This window comes from Onychostoma macrolepis, chromosome 13, assembly GCF_012432095.1.
Source record: "Onychostoma macrolepis isolate SWU-2019 chromosome 13, ASM1243209v1, whole genome shotgun sequence".
NCBI classification, from domain to species: Eukaryota; Metazoa; Chordata; class Actinopteri; order Cypriniformes; family Cyprinidae; genus Onychostoma; species Onychostoma macrolepis.
Genome location: NC_081167.1, coordinates 28,917,771 through 28,933,728, shown reverse-complemented (window position 1 = coordinate 28,933,728; position 15,958 = coordinate 28,917,771). Strand labels below are relative to the sequence as shown.

The window sequence follows — 15,958 nt, the reverse complement described above, 5'->3', positions numbered from 1 at the left end:
CTCTAATACCAGTCTTAGCAATGAGGCTTTCTCATTGCTCTCTGATTGTGTTTCAACAGCCCTAAAACACTTTGACATTCTACGTGAAGGACTTGACGGTTTGCAGCATCCACATCTGCTTAGCCCACTGCGGGAGGGGGCCCGCCAGTCTCCCGGTACTGTACCATGTGCTATGCCCATTTCAGAACATGAAAGATCAACTGAAAATCATTCTGATAAAACAGAATCTGAGTCTTCAGTGCAAAGCTCCACTAGTGAAGAAATTCCATGTCAGCTCAAAGATGGTTTAGAGAATCTGGCTGTTCAACTAATAGTGGAGCACGATGTGCCAAACCCTGAAGAAGCATGGATTGCACCTGTCACACAATCTAAATCTGTCATACAGCTCCATAATATTGATTTGCTGCCTCTCTTGTGTGAAGTTGTCTGCATGACCAAAGGTAAAGATGTGGAGGCTCTTAACATGGCTTGCACTGGAGTTCTAGGACTCTCAAACAGCTATGCCCAAGCTACAAGAGAAGCCACCAGTGTCATAGACACAGCTGATAGTGAGGAAGTGGAAAGTCTGCGGTCCAAACTCGTGTCCTTGACACCCATGCTTGTCCAGACAGCGCAGGAAACAGCCATGAGTTCAGCCATGAGTACAGATAGCATTTATAAACACAGTACGGACTTCTCTGACCTCATCAAAAATGCCCATAAGATATTGCTGCCAGTGGCAGGGATGTGGTACCATGCCGTTTACTCCATGTTCCAAAACTATGTACCCAATATGTTGGAGTCCATCACACAGGAACTCACCGAGGTCATGTGTTTATGTGCAGATGCCGTGCAACTTGTGATATCAGCGGATATAAAGGTGATGGGTGAGTGTCATGAGAGTATAATGTCTTTGCAGAGCAAGCTCCAAAAAGCTCAAACCAACACTAAGAATCTTACAGACGTAGTGGGTTCAAGACCAACTCAAACTGATGAACTTGACGGCCTCTGCATGCTTTGGGCCTTGTCTGTCCAAGTACTGTTGAACTCATTGGATAAGGTTGTGGGAACAGTTACGACTGATGGTAAGGGGCACATGATCACACATCAAATGACACCCAAAAAATGGTTGTCAGTAATGTCTGAGAACTCACTTCGCATACAAGAAGCTGCGAGACTGTCTTCTTTGAACTGTCGAGACAGCTATAAAGTTAAACTGCTAGGAGAACTACAAGAAGACGTGAAGACACTTACAGAGTCCTACCTTCAGGCTGGTGAAGAAGTTGGTACGGTGTCCCTCTCAAGTGTCCTGATGCTGGCAAAATCAGAGCTACTTCAGAGACAGCTTCAGATTAAAATGAAAGCACTCTCTTGTCTCCTGAGCAAAGTTAACCATGACTATGTGACGGCCGTTCAAGATACTATTGCTTTGGCATGCTCGGTCCAAACAAAAGATAGCGACAGGGAAACTGAAGACACTCTGGCACAGTTTGAAAGTGCTGCAGAATTGCTTATGCAGAATGTTAAAAGTGCCACAGAGTCCATTCAGGACTGCTTCAATTTCATTAGAGACCCAAAAGAAAGGTCCAATCTGAGATTCATCAATGACCACTTGACATTTCAGATGTCAGACATTGTGAGTAGAGCCAGACTGATAGCAGAGACGCAAACTCTTGGAGACACTCTCACCCTTGATATTCAGTCACAGTGCTGGTCAGCAAAGGCACATTACCTTGTTGAAGAAATTTGTAGAGTAGATGGAATTCTTGCGGTCACAAAGGAACAGATCAAGTGTAGTTTGCAGGGCAAAGTGTCTAGTGGAGTCTCCCAGACACCAAGTTTCACAAAAAAGGCAACAATACATCCTCTATCCACAAATAATCAAGGTCCTACTAAAAGCAAACCAAGTACCAGTGTCCAAGATGTGTCCAGTCAGGAACCAAATAAGGTAATAAAAAAACTGATGAATCATGTTATAGTTGAAGAATGGACAGCATTTTAGATCAAGCAATGTAACATATTTATATACCTCAGGAAGAGACATCCCAGAGGAGCCCAAGAGGTCCTGTGTTCAACTTAGTAGATACGACCCTCTCTTACACTTCTCTCTTTCTGAAACGAGAGACTGAGAAGTGGGATGACCAGGGTAACCAGATTGTCAAGGTGACAAAAGAAATGGCAGATAAACTCTATCACATGGCCCAGTACCTAAAGAAGAAAGGGCCAATCCAGGTCAGAAGCTTTGAAAGGTTTCTTTTGCATGAAGTTTATGTTCCCATACTGACACAAGTTTGTTTCACCTTTAGACCAAAGATGCTTTTGTAACATCTGCAAAAGATCTTGTCTCAAGCGGCCAGTCAATCACCCAGTTTGTGCGTGTCATAGCAGACCACTGTCTGGACAAGCATTGCACCGAGGAGCTCTTTGTCATTGCAGAGCAGATTCTGACCATTTCCAACCAACTTACCATCATTTCAAGGTGAGAGACAATCAATAGTATATCTCCCTGACTTGCAATAATTCTGATTGAAGGTCTTTCTTGCAGCATCTGAAAGTTACTTTCTTCCTGAAATCACTGACACATTCAAACATGTGCAAACAACATTAACAATAAATTAAACATGCAAAAATCTCATGTGACCCAAGGGGTGCATGGTGTCTCTCCAGTGTTAATGCAGTTACTCCTGGGTGCAAATCATCAGATGAGATCCTGGTGAAGAATGCACAGAATCTACTCCAGACAGTTATCCAAGGAGTACGAGCAGCAGAGGCTGCCTGCATCAGGGTAAGAGAAACTGAGAAGGTTTTCCTCCAACAACTTGGGCAAATAAGATTGTCAAGGAGCATTATGCTCTATCTTCTCTTGTATGATATTTAGCATGCTTATCTTTCTGATTTTACAGGGTTTGAAACAGCCTGAGCCAAACTCAGAAGCAGCAAAGGCAGCAGCGTTCTGTTTCCAGTGGAAAAAGAGTCTCCTTATGCACCGAGCTCAAGAACAGCTTAACCCAGAAACTGATGATTTGGGTCTACGTAGGACCTTCCCACATTCAACAGCGCCCAGCCTTGCACCACCTATCCATGTGTTAGATAAATACAAACGAGTAAACACAAAATAAAGGGTCTTCATTTTGCCTGTAACTTTTGATATTCTGTTGTCTGTGAACACTGAGGTATACACATCGATTTATAATTTTTTTGAGCCTCACAAACCAAACTAAAATGCATAATGAACACAATGTGCTTTAATAAAAAAAGTCTTCAAAAATATGTATACTGAGATAATAAAATAAAATATAATAAAAAGTAGCCAAAATGTGAAGTGTCAAAAGATAAAACGTTTTCGATATAATTTCATCATCAATGTCCAAGTAAAATTGCAAGCCTGATCTCATTTATAAATCATTTACTGTAATACTTTAAAAACATACCCTTTCTAATACATGGAGTTATGTTTAAATCTACTGACCAAAAAAAAAAAATTTAAAAAAAAGGACTATGCAATATGTAGAAAAAGGACATAAACAAAAAAAAAATTGTAAATGTAAATCAAACTTTTGAAACATTTGAAAGCTAAATGGTATACATTACATGTAGCCGTTAAATGATTTTCATTTTTCAGTATGATTATTTATACTAGCATTGTACTGTTATTTTTTTTTTTTTGTATTAGTCCTTTTTTAACATTGCACAATTTTGTCTGAATGATATATATGCATATATATTTCAACATGTATTTGAAGAGTTATGGTTAATGCATTTTATGATAGTAAATTATAAATGAGATCAAGTGTGAAATTTAGTTGGACACTGTTGATGTGATATCAAAATTATTTGACTAAATATTTTTGAATTTGTTATCCTCAAAGTTCATTGTACAGTAAAATGCATTAACCTGAAGGCTAAAACAGTGACTGAAGTTGCTCAGCTGGCTAATATCTGTCCACTATAACAAATTCCTTGTATGTGTAAACATACCTGGCAATAAAGCTCATTCTCATTCTCTCTCATTCTCTATTGTGATGGGCTTCGCAACACAAAAGTGACGTCAACTTAAAAACACTAAAATCAGAATCACTTAATCCTTTTTATTTCATTTTAGACATCGAATTTTAAAAAAAGAGGAAAGTGACTGCTGTATTTAAATTCCCTTACTAGCATTTCAGTCAGACTGGTAAAAGAACAAAATCAGTTCAGCATTTTCAGTGGAAAAACATATACAAATAAAATAGAATTATCTACGCAAAAAAAAACAAAAAAACAATGACCATAAAAAAGATGAAAACAAAAAGCCTTGTGTTAAAAAGAAAACCATTTACAACAGAGATTCTCTGAATGGAATCTCATTCAAACCTTTTCACAAATGCTTTGATGAAATGCACACACAGAAGTGCTGTTATATTACAGTGTTTATATATACTTTGTATGTAGTTACGCGATAAATACTGTGAGAATTTAGCAAAATTTTGTATTTTTTCTATAGTTTTATGCATTACACAGTACTACAAATATGGATACTTTAAGCCACACGTCCCTTTTAACCGCTGACAGCAACAGAACCATTGCGTCACTGATATTACATATACTCACCAGTTTAGCAGACTTTGCTTACCAAAGTCTCCATATACCAGATATAAATGTACTTAAAATGCTTCTTGAGCAAATAAAGTCCTTGCCTATCCAATGAGAATTTATGCACAAGTGGCCAAAAGAAAAATATATCTGGTTAGATCATGATGCAGCAGTGGAGAATATATGTACAAACAAATATAAATAAATAGAAAAGCTTCATATACATGCAGGGTGAATACAAAGAACAGATGTACAGAATACAGTAAATGCATGAGCTATATTCAGTATAGGCGTGTTTACTGACAGAACGGAGAGGCTGTGGGGTCAAAGGTTTTAAAGACATCCCTCAAGGGCCTGTCTTTCTTCTTACTGTCTTTGTCCTCCTCATCCTCTTGTGGAGTCCCAGCAGCAGGGCCTATGGGTTTGTTCTGCCGCGGGTCAGCGTAAGCAGGCCGTATCAGTCCTGCTAGTGCCTGGATAGGCAAGTTGTGCACAGCGGGAGCTGCCGCCCGGACTGGCGAGCAAGGAGACGCTGGCATTACGGTAGGCACAGGAGGATTTGACGGACAGCCACTTGTGTTGCTCTCAGAGTCATCAAGTGGACTTTTTTCGTCTTTTTCTACTCCTGTTCCCTGTGACGGTGAGGCATGTGGCGGAGAGCTTGGAAGCTTTGCAGACGGCTTTAGGATGCTTGGTTTTTTAGGGTGCTCCTCACTTTCACGTTTCGGCGAGAGTAGGCTGTGATTGCGTGGATCGTATAAACTTATCCCACCTAACAGCGTGGTAGGGCTCTCGAGACCCGCGCCCATTGAAGACGCCAGGCGGGGAGCATATGGGGGCAACTTTTCTGACTCGGGCTTTGTGGAAACAGCAACCGGTTGGTTTGAAGATCCACGCTGTAGCCGTGGGTCAGAGGCTCCTCCTCCAGACGGACTCTCCCTCATACCCGGCAGCTTGGAGTCCAGGCTTCCAGACCGGCTGATTCTGGGATCAAGAGTCTTGTGTGTACGTGGGTCCACAGGCTTATCTGGCTGGTGGTGACGAGTATCCACAGTCCTACCAGGAGGACTGCCGAGTCGCCCGACTCCCTCTTTGAAGCGGGCGGCTGCCAGACGTGGATCAGGAGGTGCAGGGGTTAATGATGGAGGGTGATCCGGTGGGGAGGAAAGACTACGGTTAAGCTGAGCATCTGCGATTAAAGGTGGGAGCGGAAGATTTATTGAGGGCTCCTGTTTGGGAATCAACAGAGGAATGAGGTCCTCTGGAGCCCAAATCACGGTTTGTGAAAACGCTGGACGCTGGAGGAGAATATCCACCCGGATGTGACTGAACTGCTTGATTTGACAGCGGGGGTCTCGCAGCACGGCTCCAGGGCTGGGATCCAACGGGATCAAGGCTGCTCGTTCCCTTAGCTCTCTCTCACATTCGTCATCATCCTCTCCGGTGGGAGGTTTGTGGAACGCAGGGGGGTTTGGGTGGCGATGGGGGTCAGGTTTGGAGGAGTCCAAAGGTTTCATCTTGCGTGGGTCTCTGGCAAGCCTGGGGTCCTCGATACCATCTCCAGCATCTTTCCTGGGATCTGGGGGACGCTGACGTGGGTCAGCTTTTATTCGAGGATCGTTGGGCAAAGCTCGTTCCTTCTGGAGTCTGGGGTCGGCTGGTCCCATGCTAGGCTGGTTTTTCAGCATGTCATTCTGCTTCTTTAGAGTATTAAGGATGGCTGTTACGCTACTGCCCTCTTCCTCATCACTGGAGTACCAATTAGGGGCTTCATCTAATAAACAGAAATTACATTAAAATATGAACATTCAAATTGAATCACACAGGAACTTCATATTTTAAATCTACATTGCTAATGTATTACTATTCAGTTTTAAAACTGATTTGACTACTGTATTTATAAAAAGTTATGACGCTGGTTCCCTCGCTAAAGGATTTTCCCACTGGCTTCTGGATTATTGCAAAATTGCAACAACAACAAAAAAACTCTGTGACCAACAAAAGTTTATGATTCTAACAAGTTTTGTTACTCATCATAATCTTCACAAATAAACACAACTTTTATTAATTTTAAAGCCTAAAAACAATCTGCAGAAGTTTGTGTTTGGCTATAAACAAACTAAACCACAAATGCATGACTTCCATGTCACCAATATTAAGCTTCCTACAACTCTTTACTTCAAATCGACAAGTCAGAAAGTTTGAGTTAGAATACTTTGCAAGAGTGCTAGTATAGGCCTAAACAAAAGTTTGCTGTAATAGTGAGTAGATTAATTTCCCTGTTCCCTGCGATTACGTTTAACGCCCCAACAATCTCTGTAGTCCCACTTAGCCATTTGTTAGAAACCACATTTTTTCAAGACACAATATATCACAAGTGACGTATTACTGATATATTTTATGTCCTAGAATAAAACGTGACAAGCTTGTGTTAACCACAGACCAAAAATCCATTCAAAAAACCCCACTGACTTCAGGAGGATGGATCCAGAAATTTAAAAAACTAACTTGTTTCCAGGTTTTAGTACACCTGCAGCACTCTATTGTTCAGGGTTAAAGCAATATCGTTTCAATATGTTTATTTCCAACATCTCACTCTAACCTTTCTCTCTGTTGGGAGGAGCAGACCCTTGTCCCTCATCCCTGTGACAGTCAAAGTCTTGCTTGTTCTGGTTGAGACGTAAAAGCAAAGCCTTCTGTACAGCCGGAAGAAAGTCCTGCATCCCGCTGGAATCAGCGTTACCATGTGGCTGCGAGTCCTGCATGGGTCCCTCATCTGTAGGTATAATGGAGAACAGGGCATCAATAGATTCATATTTAATAATACTTAATCATACTTTAAAAGCATCTATTAATGGAAAAAATACAAATTAATGCTAAATAAAGACCTACCCCCTTGGGCCAGAGACTGGCTGCTAAACAAATTCTTGAAGAACTCCGAGGGCATCTGGCCCATGTTTTGGAAAGGCATGTTCATTTGCATGTCAGGCACAGGTTGAAATGGAGCCCCCTGTTGATTCAGTGGAGGACGGTGCATGTGCTGCATATTTCCATGAAAAGCAGGCGGCTGACCTGGAGGTGGCATAGGAGAACACTGGCCAAAACCCTGGGGTGGAGGTGGGCCTGGTGGGTTTTGGGGCATTCCCGGACCTGTGAATGGTAGAGGAGGGCTCCCTATGGAGCCTGGATGAGGGGAATGGGAAGGATTGGGCGGAGAAGACATCATATTGCCAGCCTGCATATCCTCAGGGCTACTGCCAAACTGTGGACCACCCTGAAACTGTCCAGCAGGGGGAGATGTACTGTTGTAGAAATTTGGCCTGCAATGAAAACCACAATCAAACATGCTACAAACGAAAGCCCAAACAAAAACATAACTTATATAATTGACACTCGCTTGGACTACCAGGGGAAAACATCTTTCTAAAACCTTCTATAATAATAAATAGGTAATCTATACAATGCCAGTCTAAACTGGTTTTAACTGTGGTTCTGAACTTTATGAATGTAGAAATAATCATAATATTTATTGATATTGCCAACTTGTGAATGGGGTATAAGAAAAAGCTAAATGATAATACTAAAACAGGTTAGATGATACGTAAACAGACCAAATATTCTGGATGTAAACAGTCAGTGTTAAGAGGATTAAGTCAATAAATGTACCTTAGAGCAATCTTCTGTGCCAAGTCCACAGTAGGCTGAACTTTAATCTCAAAAAGAGAGGGGATCTTCTTGCCTCCATCCGGTGGACTTCCAGGCCCAGGAGTGGGTAACAATCCAACTCCTGGAGGTGGTTTAGGTAGTGGAGCAATTCCTTGTTTTCTCAGATCTTCTAACTCCAGCTCATCCTCATTGACAGTTTCCTCATCTGTATTTAGGATCTAAAATGTGCAACAGCAATTAGGTTTGCAATGTGTGATTTATTCACTGAATTTGACATTCAATAGTTCCAAAAGTTGATGCTAAAACCTAAACCTTACTAGATGTGGCAGTTTCATACTTGGACTTCTTATAAAGTGCTAAAATAACTGTGACCCTGGAAATGGACACTTACTAAGAACACATTTTATTACCATAGCATAGCTGAAGCACATTATTCTAAGTTACTTAAAATTCTCAGTAATCAGTGCGCATTTTAATTAGGCATATTGTGCATGTGTATGTATGGAAACTGAATATTAATTCAAGCATTCGTAAAAATGTGTGCATTTGTATGGAAACTGGATAGCAAGTCACAAGTTAGTCCGTACCTTCTCCAAAAGTTCCTTGGTAACATCAGTTAAAGGATCATGGGAGAACTTGCAGTTGTCTCCCTGATAACACTTTGCTCCGGTGTGAAAGAACTTGCAAGGATACTCGCGTACACTTTAGGGTCAAGGTCCAAAACGAGAAACAAACAACATAAACCCTTTCTTTTTTAACTAATGTCATGTTATGATTATTTCCTACTGTTAATCTGTAAAAACTTATCCAAGAAATGTTTTGAAAGGATATTGTGCATGTATATACAGATATCTCCTTTGGTACAGTATCCCTGGACATAAAACTTGCACAGTTCTTTCTTCTTCTCTGGAACAACATTATCATGTTCAAACTTGCACTGGTCCCCCTGTGAAGCATTGAGATCACGTTACAGCTGAATTTTGGCAAATAAAACGAAATACTGTTTAACCCAACATGTGTGTGATAAGGGTGAAATTAGCTTACTTTGATGCATCTACCCTCGAGGAAATATTTACAAATGTGCCTCCCATTGTGTTCAACCGTATGTTGATTAATGAATTCCTGGCTCATGATTGGACGCTTCTTCTGGAAACTGGGTGGACATTTAGAATCCTGTATGAGGACAAGATAATAGCATGAGCGTCCTGAGATCCTACTGGTGGTAGTTCACACAAAAATGAGAAATTCTCACCCCATCTCCACCACCCTGTTCTCCTCCTCGACCACGGCCCCGGCCCCAGTTCTTGCCCTTCTGTTTCTTATTCTTGTTCAGCATTCCCCGTCCCCTGCCAATGGCACCACGACCTCTACCACGCTGCCCACCAACTATATAGCAAGTAAAAGTAAATAATGAGAGATAACCACAAGGAATGCTCAAAATTACAGGTTTGATCTTGTTGGGTCTTCAAATGAATTCCCATGCAGTCTTCTATTATCGTCTAAGTAAACAACATACACTGCTGTTGTTGTTGTTGTTGTTTTTGTTGTCCCTTCATGATTGGTCTCTTGGCCTGGTCTTTATGCACTGCCTTGCCATGACCAGATGATTCTTTAGCATGTTTGTATTTAGACAGCTCCTCTGAGAAATCATCCTCGTCATCATAGTCATACTTTTCTTCACTGTAGTCACTGTATTTGTCCAAATCACTATTCTTGTGCTGCATTGATCTCGGTGGTTTTGTGGGTTCATTTTCCCGCTGGAGACGAGGGCAGAAAAGAAAATTAACTGAAAGCTGCTGCTAATGAAATGTTAAATACAGTACCTGACCCTGAACTCACCTGCACCAATTCTCCATCGTGGTCACGATATGTTCCTTTGCTCTTCTTGCTCTTAGGTCTGTCTTGACGCTCATGCTCCGAGTCATAGCTGTCCGAGCTGGAGCCACTGGATGGAGAGTGATGCTGAATTGGAAAATGTTGAAAAAAGGTAAGAGAAAAGGTAAAAACTAGTAACAGTTGCACAAAAAGATACGATAGAACGTACCTTTTGGCGGTCTCGTCTCCTTCTCTTCGACCGTCGTTTTTCTTTAATTTTCCTGTGTCGCTTTCGGGAATGCCGGTGTGACTTTTCATCTTTTTCTCTGTCTTTTCCCTTCTCTTTGTCTTTCTCGAGCTCTTCAGACTCCTCCTTAGTTTCCTTCACTTCTTCTATGCTTATGCCTTCATCATCTATTTCTCCATCCTCCAATTCGCCATCCTCCCTGTAAGATCAAACATGTTTGAGGATTTCATTAAAAACAACAACAAAGTGCTATCAAATCAGTGAAATATCAAAATATTCTGAGCAAAACAGTCACTAATGGTGTTTGCGAAGCATCATTACTATTATTGCTCATACAAAGAATGAGGGGTTTGTTATGAGGTTTTAAAGACTTGAGCCAAAAAGCAGCCACCCACAATCATCTAGCAACCAGAGAGAACATCCTACAAACTGTATAGAAATGCATTGGCAAACACCCACAACAACACCATAGTATTGTGGCAGTGAGCTTTGCATAGGCTTTCAGTAAATATAAAATAATAAAAAAATAACTAAACAGAAAAAAATAAACAAAAAAGTGTCTATTCTGTTCTGAAGAGCATGTGCTGGATAAGAACACTGCAAATTGCTTTTCTGTTCAAAATATTTAAAACATAGTAATCTTTTTTGGATATGTTTAAGATGAAATAAATGAAAACCTAATTCTTTTGGGTAATTCCAGAGTTACATAATCAAGCAGCATAAACCAATGCAAAATGAATGGAGCAGCAAACTCTTATTGGATTAAAACCAATATGGATGTGAATGTTTGTTTAGCCAGGTGTCAAATTCCCAACAGTTTTCCAAGCGTTAAAGTTTGAAGTGAGAACAAGGACACAATAACACTGAGAGTCTGAAGGTCTCTCAGTGTTTGCCAAGTTAGGCCACGACAGTATGGAAGGAAACCAAGATCTTTGGGATTTTACACAGCTAAATGGCTTTACATACCATAACGCAGCATGGAGCATGCAAAACATGGCACTATATGGTACCTTAGTGTGTTTAGAAACACAAAACGATTGTTTCTACATAGTTAATACAAAGTCAATGTTTGTCAATGGGATGATGTAGTGACTATGTATGTGAGATTACTGGTTTGATGACTAACTTGGTGTCTTCTGTGTTGAACTTTGAGGGCAAAAACAAAGGGAAATGGAAGAACACTCAATAATTATTACAACATTTTAACCACATTGCGCTTTCTCAATATTAAACATATGAGCAATGTACTCATGGGTAAATTTAGATAATGCACACACACAGAAACAAGGTGTTACATTGTTGCAAAAAGCAATCTGAAACTAGCATGGGTTGGAGTTGCAATGAGATTTTTTCGCATCTGGATGCTGTCAAGGCCAAGCCAGCAATCTCTTTATTTAATAATGCATGCTATGCTTATACAGCACCATTGGAAATATTTGCGACTTATGTGCAACTTACATTAATGGGATATAAATGCATCTGAATTGGGGTCAGAAATTATTCAAGAAACAGGACATAAACATCCTCCAAATATGGCCTAGATATTTAAAAGTGTGGGCCAAAATTATGCTATCTTCTACCTAACTTGATAAATATTTTATCTATGTAGTTATGAGTTCAGAAATGATGACATTTCAATGAACTGATTCAACATTATTTCTGTCAATGACATTTGATCTAAATGGACAACACTCAGTGTGATGTTATAAAAATTTTGATGATGAATCATGCACAAAAAGACCAGGAATGCATGAAAGAAAATAAATAGGGTCAAGTGGGCAGATAAACTTAAGACAGACTCAGCCAACCTGAGCCTCCCATCACTGGCTGATAATTAAAACAGCTCAACACATGGCTTACAATGCCTCAACAGTCCTGACACGAATCCCTACCAGACATGTTTTCCTTTCCCAAGTGGGCGGGGCGTTCCGATGGAACGTGAGTGGGCGGGGCATCGCACGCGTCGTGACAATTTACATATTCAACAGCCTTGAAACGACTTATCAACATTACTTTATTAATAACCAGCTACTACAGCCTTCTACAAAAACCCAAATGTCCTTCAAAGTCAACTAGATAAGAGCGCAAACAAGTGGGGAAAGCGATGAAAGATGAGCAGTGTCACTTGCTTTCCTCTGCAACAGATATTAAAATGAGAGTACATGCAGGAAAATATGAGCACTACTTAGTGAACTGGGGGAAAGGCCTGTCCAAAAACGAAAACGAAGCCTAACGTACTTGGAAAAACAAAAACAAAATAGGTGTCAAAAGATTCACATTCACTCGATATACGCACACATGAACCTGCACAGTGAAGCATTTGCAGATAATAACATGTTTACTCGACCTTTCTTCCCCTGTCAGCTCACAGTCTGTCATGTTTTTGTCAAGTACGGGGCTTGGGGGACTGGAGAAGAGGCTCACAAAAGCCATGATGGTTGGAAGCGGAACTGGCCCTTCTCCGCAACCAGAGTAAGGAGCATCAGTCACTCGTTGGCTGAAGGTTTTGATATACTGACAGTCTGTAGAAAAACTCACGGTTTACGCGTCTCAACAACACATGAGACGCTTAACAGACATTATATCCGCTCTCATGTTTAACGCTGTCTCAACACAGCTTTGATACCCTCAGCTTTGTTTATGTCCCCGGCGGTTTCACAGATGCCCTGGTGCGAGACTGCAGACGCAGAATATTGTGTTTACGTTCGAAGGTTTTTTTCTGGATCTTCCACAGACATGGCGCCCGCAACATTTTCGCGAAAATGGCTGCGAGGATCATGCAGAAGCTAGTGGTCCCGCCCAGTTTGTAAGCGGAGCCAATCGCTGGGTTTGCCGCCTACAATGACTCGCTTTGCTATTGGTCGAAGCACTGGCGCCTAAGCGCGAGAACAATTTTCTGTGAGTCTATTGGCTATTGAGGATGTCATCATTTTGAACTCGGCGTACATGTTGGGATGACGCACTATTTATAATATTATGATGTTTATTACTTTATTAACGGTTTTGCTTTTCCTTTTATTTAACCAAAATTTCCTCTCTTTTTTTTTTTTTCTGAAGCAATGCGATGTGCCTAGCCCTTGTACGTGTTTTGAAGTTTAATAAAGAAGAAAACAAATAAATACATACATTTAAAGACTTGAATAGGTCTGTGCGATTCAAAAAATAGCCCAAGATCTAAATGAAACAGATGGAGCAAAATTAAACAATATAAAAGCTTAAAGGAATAACTCATATTCCCAATGCACTATATAAAGCATTTGTCATAAATAGCATGTTTATTTTGTGTAAATGAATGATTGCAAGTGAGGGTAACAATACTGTAAAGTATGTAGGCTATGTTAGACTATGCAGAAAAAAAGTTATACACTTTCCACTACATTTATAAACTCTTTAAACAGAGATCAACAAGCTTAAGCATGTAAAAATCTCTTGCATATATTTTTATTGCCTATAGAGATACAGACATTGTGTATACTACACTTGAGATTCAATTCTACACAAATATGCAAATAAAAGTATTTGTCTGTGGCCAAAATATAATAATAATATGGTTTGGAGTCACACTAGCCTTAAATATTTTATGTTTCCAGAGAAATATTCATTGGATTTAAAGATAAAGATGCTTCTGATTCGTCACTAGTTGTGTCTTTTATGTCATCCTCGGGTTGTTTTGTTTTTTGTTTCTTTATCCATGTAAACAGTACAGTTATGCACACTGGGAATGCAAATGCAAGAAGAAAGGCAGCCACTGCCTTAAGTATATGTTCTGTGATTTGTGACAGAAGCAAAGATTTCTCCCCTGAAACAAAGAGACAGAGCAAATCAGTTGAGTTTTCACATAATTTCCCATTATGCTCAAATAAATTACTTATGCCCTTGTGAGCGACTTACCGTAGGTGGTCTTCAATTTCCCATCAATGCTTAAGTGTTCAGTCTCACAGGTAACATCGTGGGCGCTCACGTTCCTAAGGCTAAGATAGGAGGTCATCTGGAAAGTGCCATCTTTGTGAGGGAGTATTCCAGTTGTTGATACACCAAAATAGATGGGTCTTCCTTTTTGGGTCCAGCGTATTTTAATGACGTTTGGATAGAAGCCATACACGACACATTTAAGATATTCCAGACCCTTTTCTCTTCCGGAAGACACATATACTGCAGGTTTTGCTGCATTTGAAAAGTAAGCAATTGTTTATCAAATTTTCAATTTGAAACCAACTGAATATAAACAGAGTGTGTGTACTTTAAATAGTCTATATTTATGCATCAAAAGTATAAATCCAATTTATAGGCATATACTGCAGATTTACCTGCCCTGGAGAGGGAGTTGTTGGACTTTAGGAAGACAGTTTTCACTGCAGAACACACCTTTACTAGTCGTGCCTCTTTTCTCTTAATGTATTCTTTGCTCTTTCTCTCTTCTGCTAAAAGCTGACCAGGTTCACTGGTAGCAACCACAGCTTCCTTCGCCAAATCCACATGCATGATGTCTCTGCCATCATACCCATAGCGCCAGAAATGGCTTACTTGCCCTTCATTGTTAAATGCACATCCAATGAATTGCTGGTATGCATGTTCTTCTAAAATAAACCAATTGCAATATCATTACTACTAAATATCTATAGATCACATGCAGGTAATTTGATGTTAAAATATGCACAGAATTTGGATTTGACATTTTTTTAAGTCTTTGTCTTATAAAGTTCACAGTTTAAAATGAATGAATAAGCATATCTGGACCGATGTCTTGTTTTAATCTGTAGCACTTTGGGATTCTGTGTGAATATAAAGTGCGTTATAAATAAAATTTATTATTATTATTATGTTTTGAGTTTCCTTTTTGGATATGACCCAGGCTTGGACAAAAACTCCTTAAAACATTTACCATTGTTTTTTGTTATATTCTCCCACACAATATTACATTAAATATAAAAAATATATTGGAAAAAAATGTCCTACCTGCTGCAAGGATGGTATTAAAGAAAGCCATGACGAAAAGAAAGACTTGCATTTTGCTTTGTCAGCATTCACAACACTTCAAGTTGAATTTCAAAAGTGAAAGTAGGTCTTTTATATTGCTGTGTTGTAATGGTGCAATTCGGGTTTTTTGCACCTACCACTTTTATATTTGCTATCACTTTATATGGGCTTAATCTTTAATGAACTTACTAAAATTCTTAGGGAAAAAATAATTCAAGCCTGTAAAAGGAAACCATGGCATATCAAAAGTGAAAGTATAGAAAGATAAACTGGTCAAAACATCATGTGACTGTCATGTGATTAATATTTTATAGTCGGTTTTAACAGGAACACATTGGCTTTTGGTTACTTTCTGTGAACCAAACTGTGTGAATGGCAAACATGGGAATCATACAGACATTCATATCAATACTTCTGCTTTCTCCTCAGATCACCATGTGGACAGGTGAGGTTATATTGTTTTGTTTTCATTTAGATAACAGGAAGAAGACAATCTTAGCATGTGTAAATTCATTGCATTTATTAATTTGAAAATACTGTACTGCTTAATATTAATGAATAAGTTATGTTTTTTGTTTTTTTTTAGACTACCAGACAGTAAATGTCCTGGCCTACACACGGATGATGGAGAATGGCTCCATAGACCAGGCGGTGGTTGTTTTGGTGAATGAAGCCACATTTGCGTTCTTCGACCAGGCAAAA

The 15,958-nt window shown here is 39.8% G+C and overlaps 3 protein-coding genes across 5 annotated transcripts; 1 reads left to right on the top strand and 2 right to left on the bottom strand.

Annotated features, from left to right (window-relative positions):
* The first annotated feature begins 367 nt into the window (after positions 1 to 367).
* On the top strand, positions 368 to 3,146 carry LOC131552211 (uncharacterized). Of its 2 annotated transcripts, none has more exons than XM_058795830.1 (5): positions 368 to 1,927; positions 2,014 to 2,211; positions 2,286 to 2,458; positions 2,647 to 2,764; positions 2,883 to 3,146. In XM_058795830.1, exons 1-5 carry the CDS (start codon positions 431 to 433, stop codon positions 3,096 to 3,098), a joined length of 2,202 nt encoding a protein of 733 aa, XP_058651813.1. In that variant the 5' UTR covers positions 368 to 430; the 3' UTR covers positions 3,099 to 3,146. The 2 variants fall into 2 exon arrangements, with proteins under 2 accessions (XP_058651813.1, XP_058651812.1); XM_058795829.1 differs by having other exon boundaries at positions 2,626 to 2,764.
* A 929-nt stretch (positions 3,147 to 4,075) lies between these two features.
* Positions 4,076 to 13,144, bottom strand: LOC131552209 (zinc finger CCCH domain-containing protein 6). 2 transcript variants are annotated; one of them, XM_058795827.1, is made up of 12 exons: positions 12,576 to 13,144; positions 10,262 to 10,478; positions 10,057 to 10,179; positions 9,734 to 9,974; positions 9,470 to 9,603; positions 9,262 to 9,390; positions 9,049 to 9,163; positions 8,805 to 8,914; positions 8,218 to 8,435; positions 7,444 to 7,871; positions 7,154 to 7,327; positions 4,076 to 6,325 (listed from the first exon to the last, which is right to left on the bottom strand). In XM_058795827.1, exons 1-12 carry the CDS (start codon positions 12,710 to 12,712, stop codon positions 4,848 to 4,850), a joined length of 3,504 nt encoding a protein of 1,167 aa, XP_058651810.1. In that variant the 5' UTR covers positions 12,713 to 13,144; the 3' UTR covers positions 4,076 to 4,847. The 2 variants fall into 2 exon arrangements, with proteins under 2 accessions (XP_058651810.1, XP_058651811.1); XM_058795828.1 differs by having other exon boundaries at positions 4,078 to 6,325; positions 12,627 to 13,141.
* A 557-nt stretch (positions 13,145 to 13,701) lies between these two features.
* On the bottom strand, positions 13,702 to 15,534 carry zmp:0000001006 (uncharacterized protein LOC100002840 homolog). Its single transcript, XM_058795834.1, has 4 exons — positions 15,236 to 15,534; positions 14,587 to 14,856; positions 14,171 to 14,443; positions 13,702 to 14,078 (listed from the first exon to the last, which is right to left on the bottom strand). Exons 1-4 carry the CDS (start codon positions 15,285 to 15,287, stop codon positions 13,858 to 13,860), a joined length of 816 nt encoding a protein of 271 aa, XP_058651817.1. The 5' UTR covers positions 15,288 to 15,534; the 3' UTR covers positions 13,702 to 13,857.
* Between the last annotated feature and the right edge of the window lie 424 nt (positions 15,535 to 15,958).

What these genes read in the sequence shown, in the direction of transcription:
- LOC131552209 (XM_058795827.1), bottom strand. Translation starts at nt 12,712, where the DNA reads ATGGCTTTTGTGAGCCTCTTCTCCAGTCCCCCAAGCCCCGTACTTGAC. An exon ending in CCAAGGAACTTTTGGAGAAG is followed by an intron (nt 8,436 to 8,804) that starts GTACGGACTAAC and finishes TGCACATTTTAG; the next exon opens with ATCCTAAATACAGATGAGGA. An exon ending in GCACAGAAGATTGCTCTAAG is followed by an intron (nt 7,872 to 8,217) that starts GTACATTTATTG and finishes TTTTCATTGCAG; the next exon opens with GCCAAATTTCTACAACAGTA.
- zmp:0000001006 (XM_058795834.1), bottom strand. Translation starts at nt 15,287, where the DNA reads ATGCAAGTCTTTCTTTTCGTCATGGCTTTCTTTAATACCATCCTTGCA. An exon ending in TAATACCATCCTTGCAGCAG is followed by an intron (nt 14,857 to 15,235) that starts GTAGGACATTTT and finishes GGTTTATTTTAG; the next exon opens with AAGAACATGCATACCAGCAA. An exon ending in CAACTCCCTCTCCAGGGCAG is followed by an intron (nt 14,444 to 14,586) that starts GTAAATCTGCAG and finishes TTTCAAATGCAG; the next exon opens with CAAAACCTGCAGTATATGTG.
- LOC131552211 (XM_058795829.1), top strand. Translation starts at nt 431, where the DNA reads ATGACCAAAGGTAAAGATGTGGAGGCTCTTAACATGGCTTGCACTGGA. An exon ending in CCAGTCAGGAACCAAATAAG is followed by an intron (nt 1,928 to 2,013) that starts GTAATAAAAAAA and finishes TATATACCTCAG; the next exon opens with GAAGAGACATCCCAGAGGAG. An exon ending in AGAAGAAAGGGCCAATCCAG is followed by an intron (nt 2,212 to 2,285) that starts GTCAGAAGCTTT and finishes TTTCACCTTTAG; the next exon opens with ACCAAAGATGCTTTTGTAAC.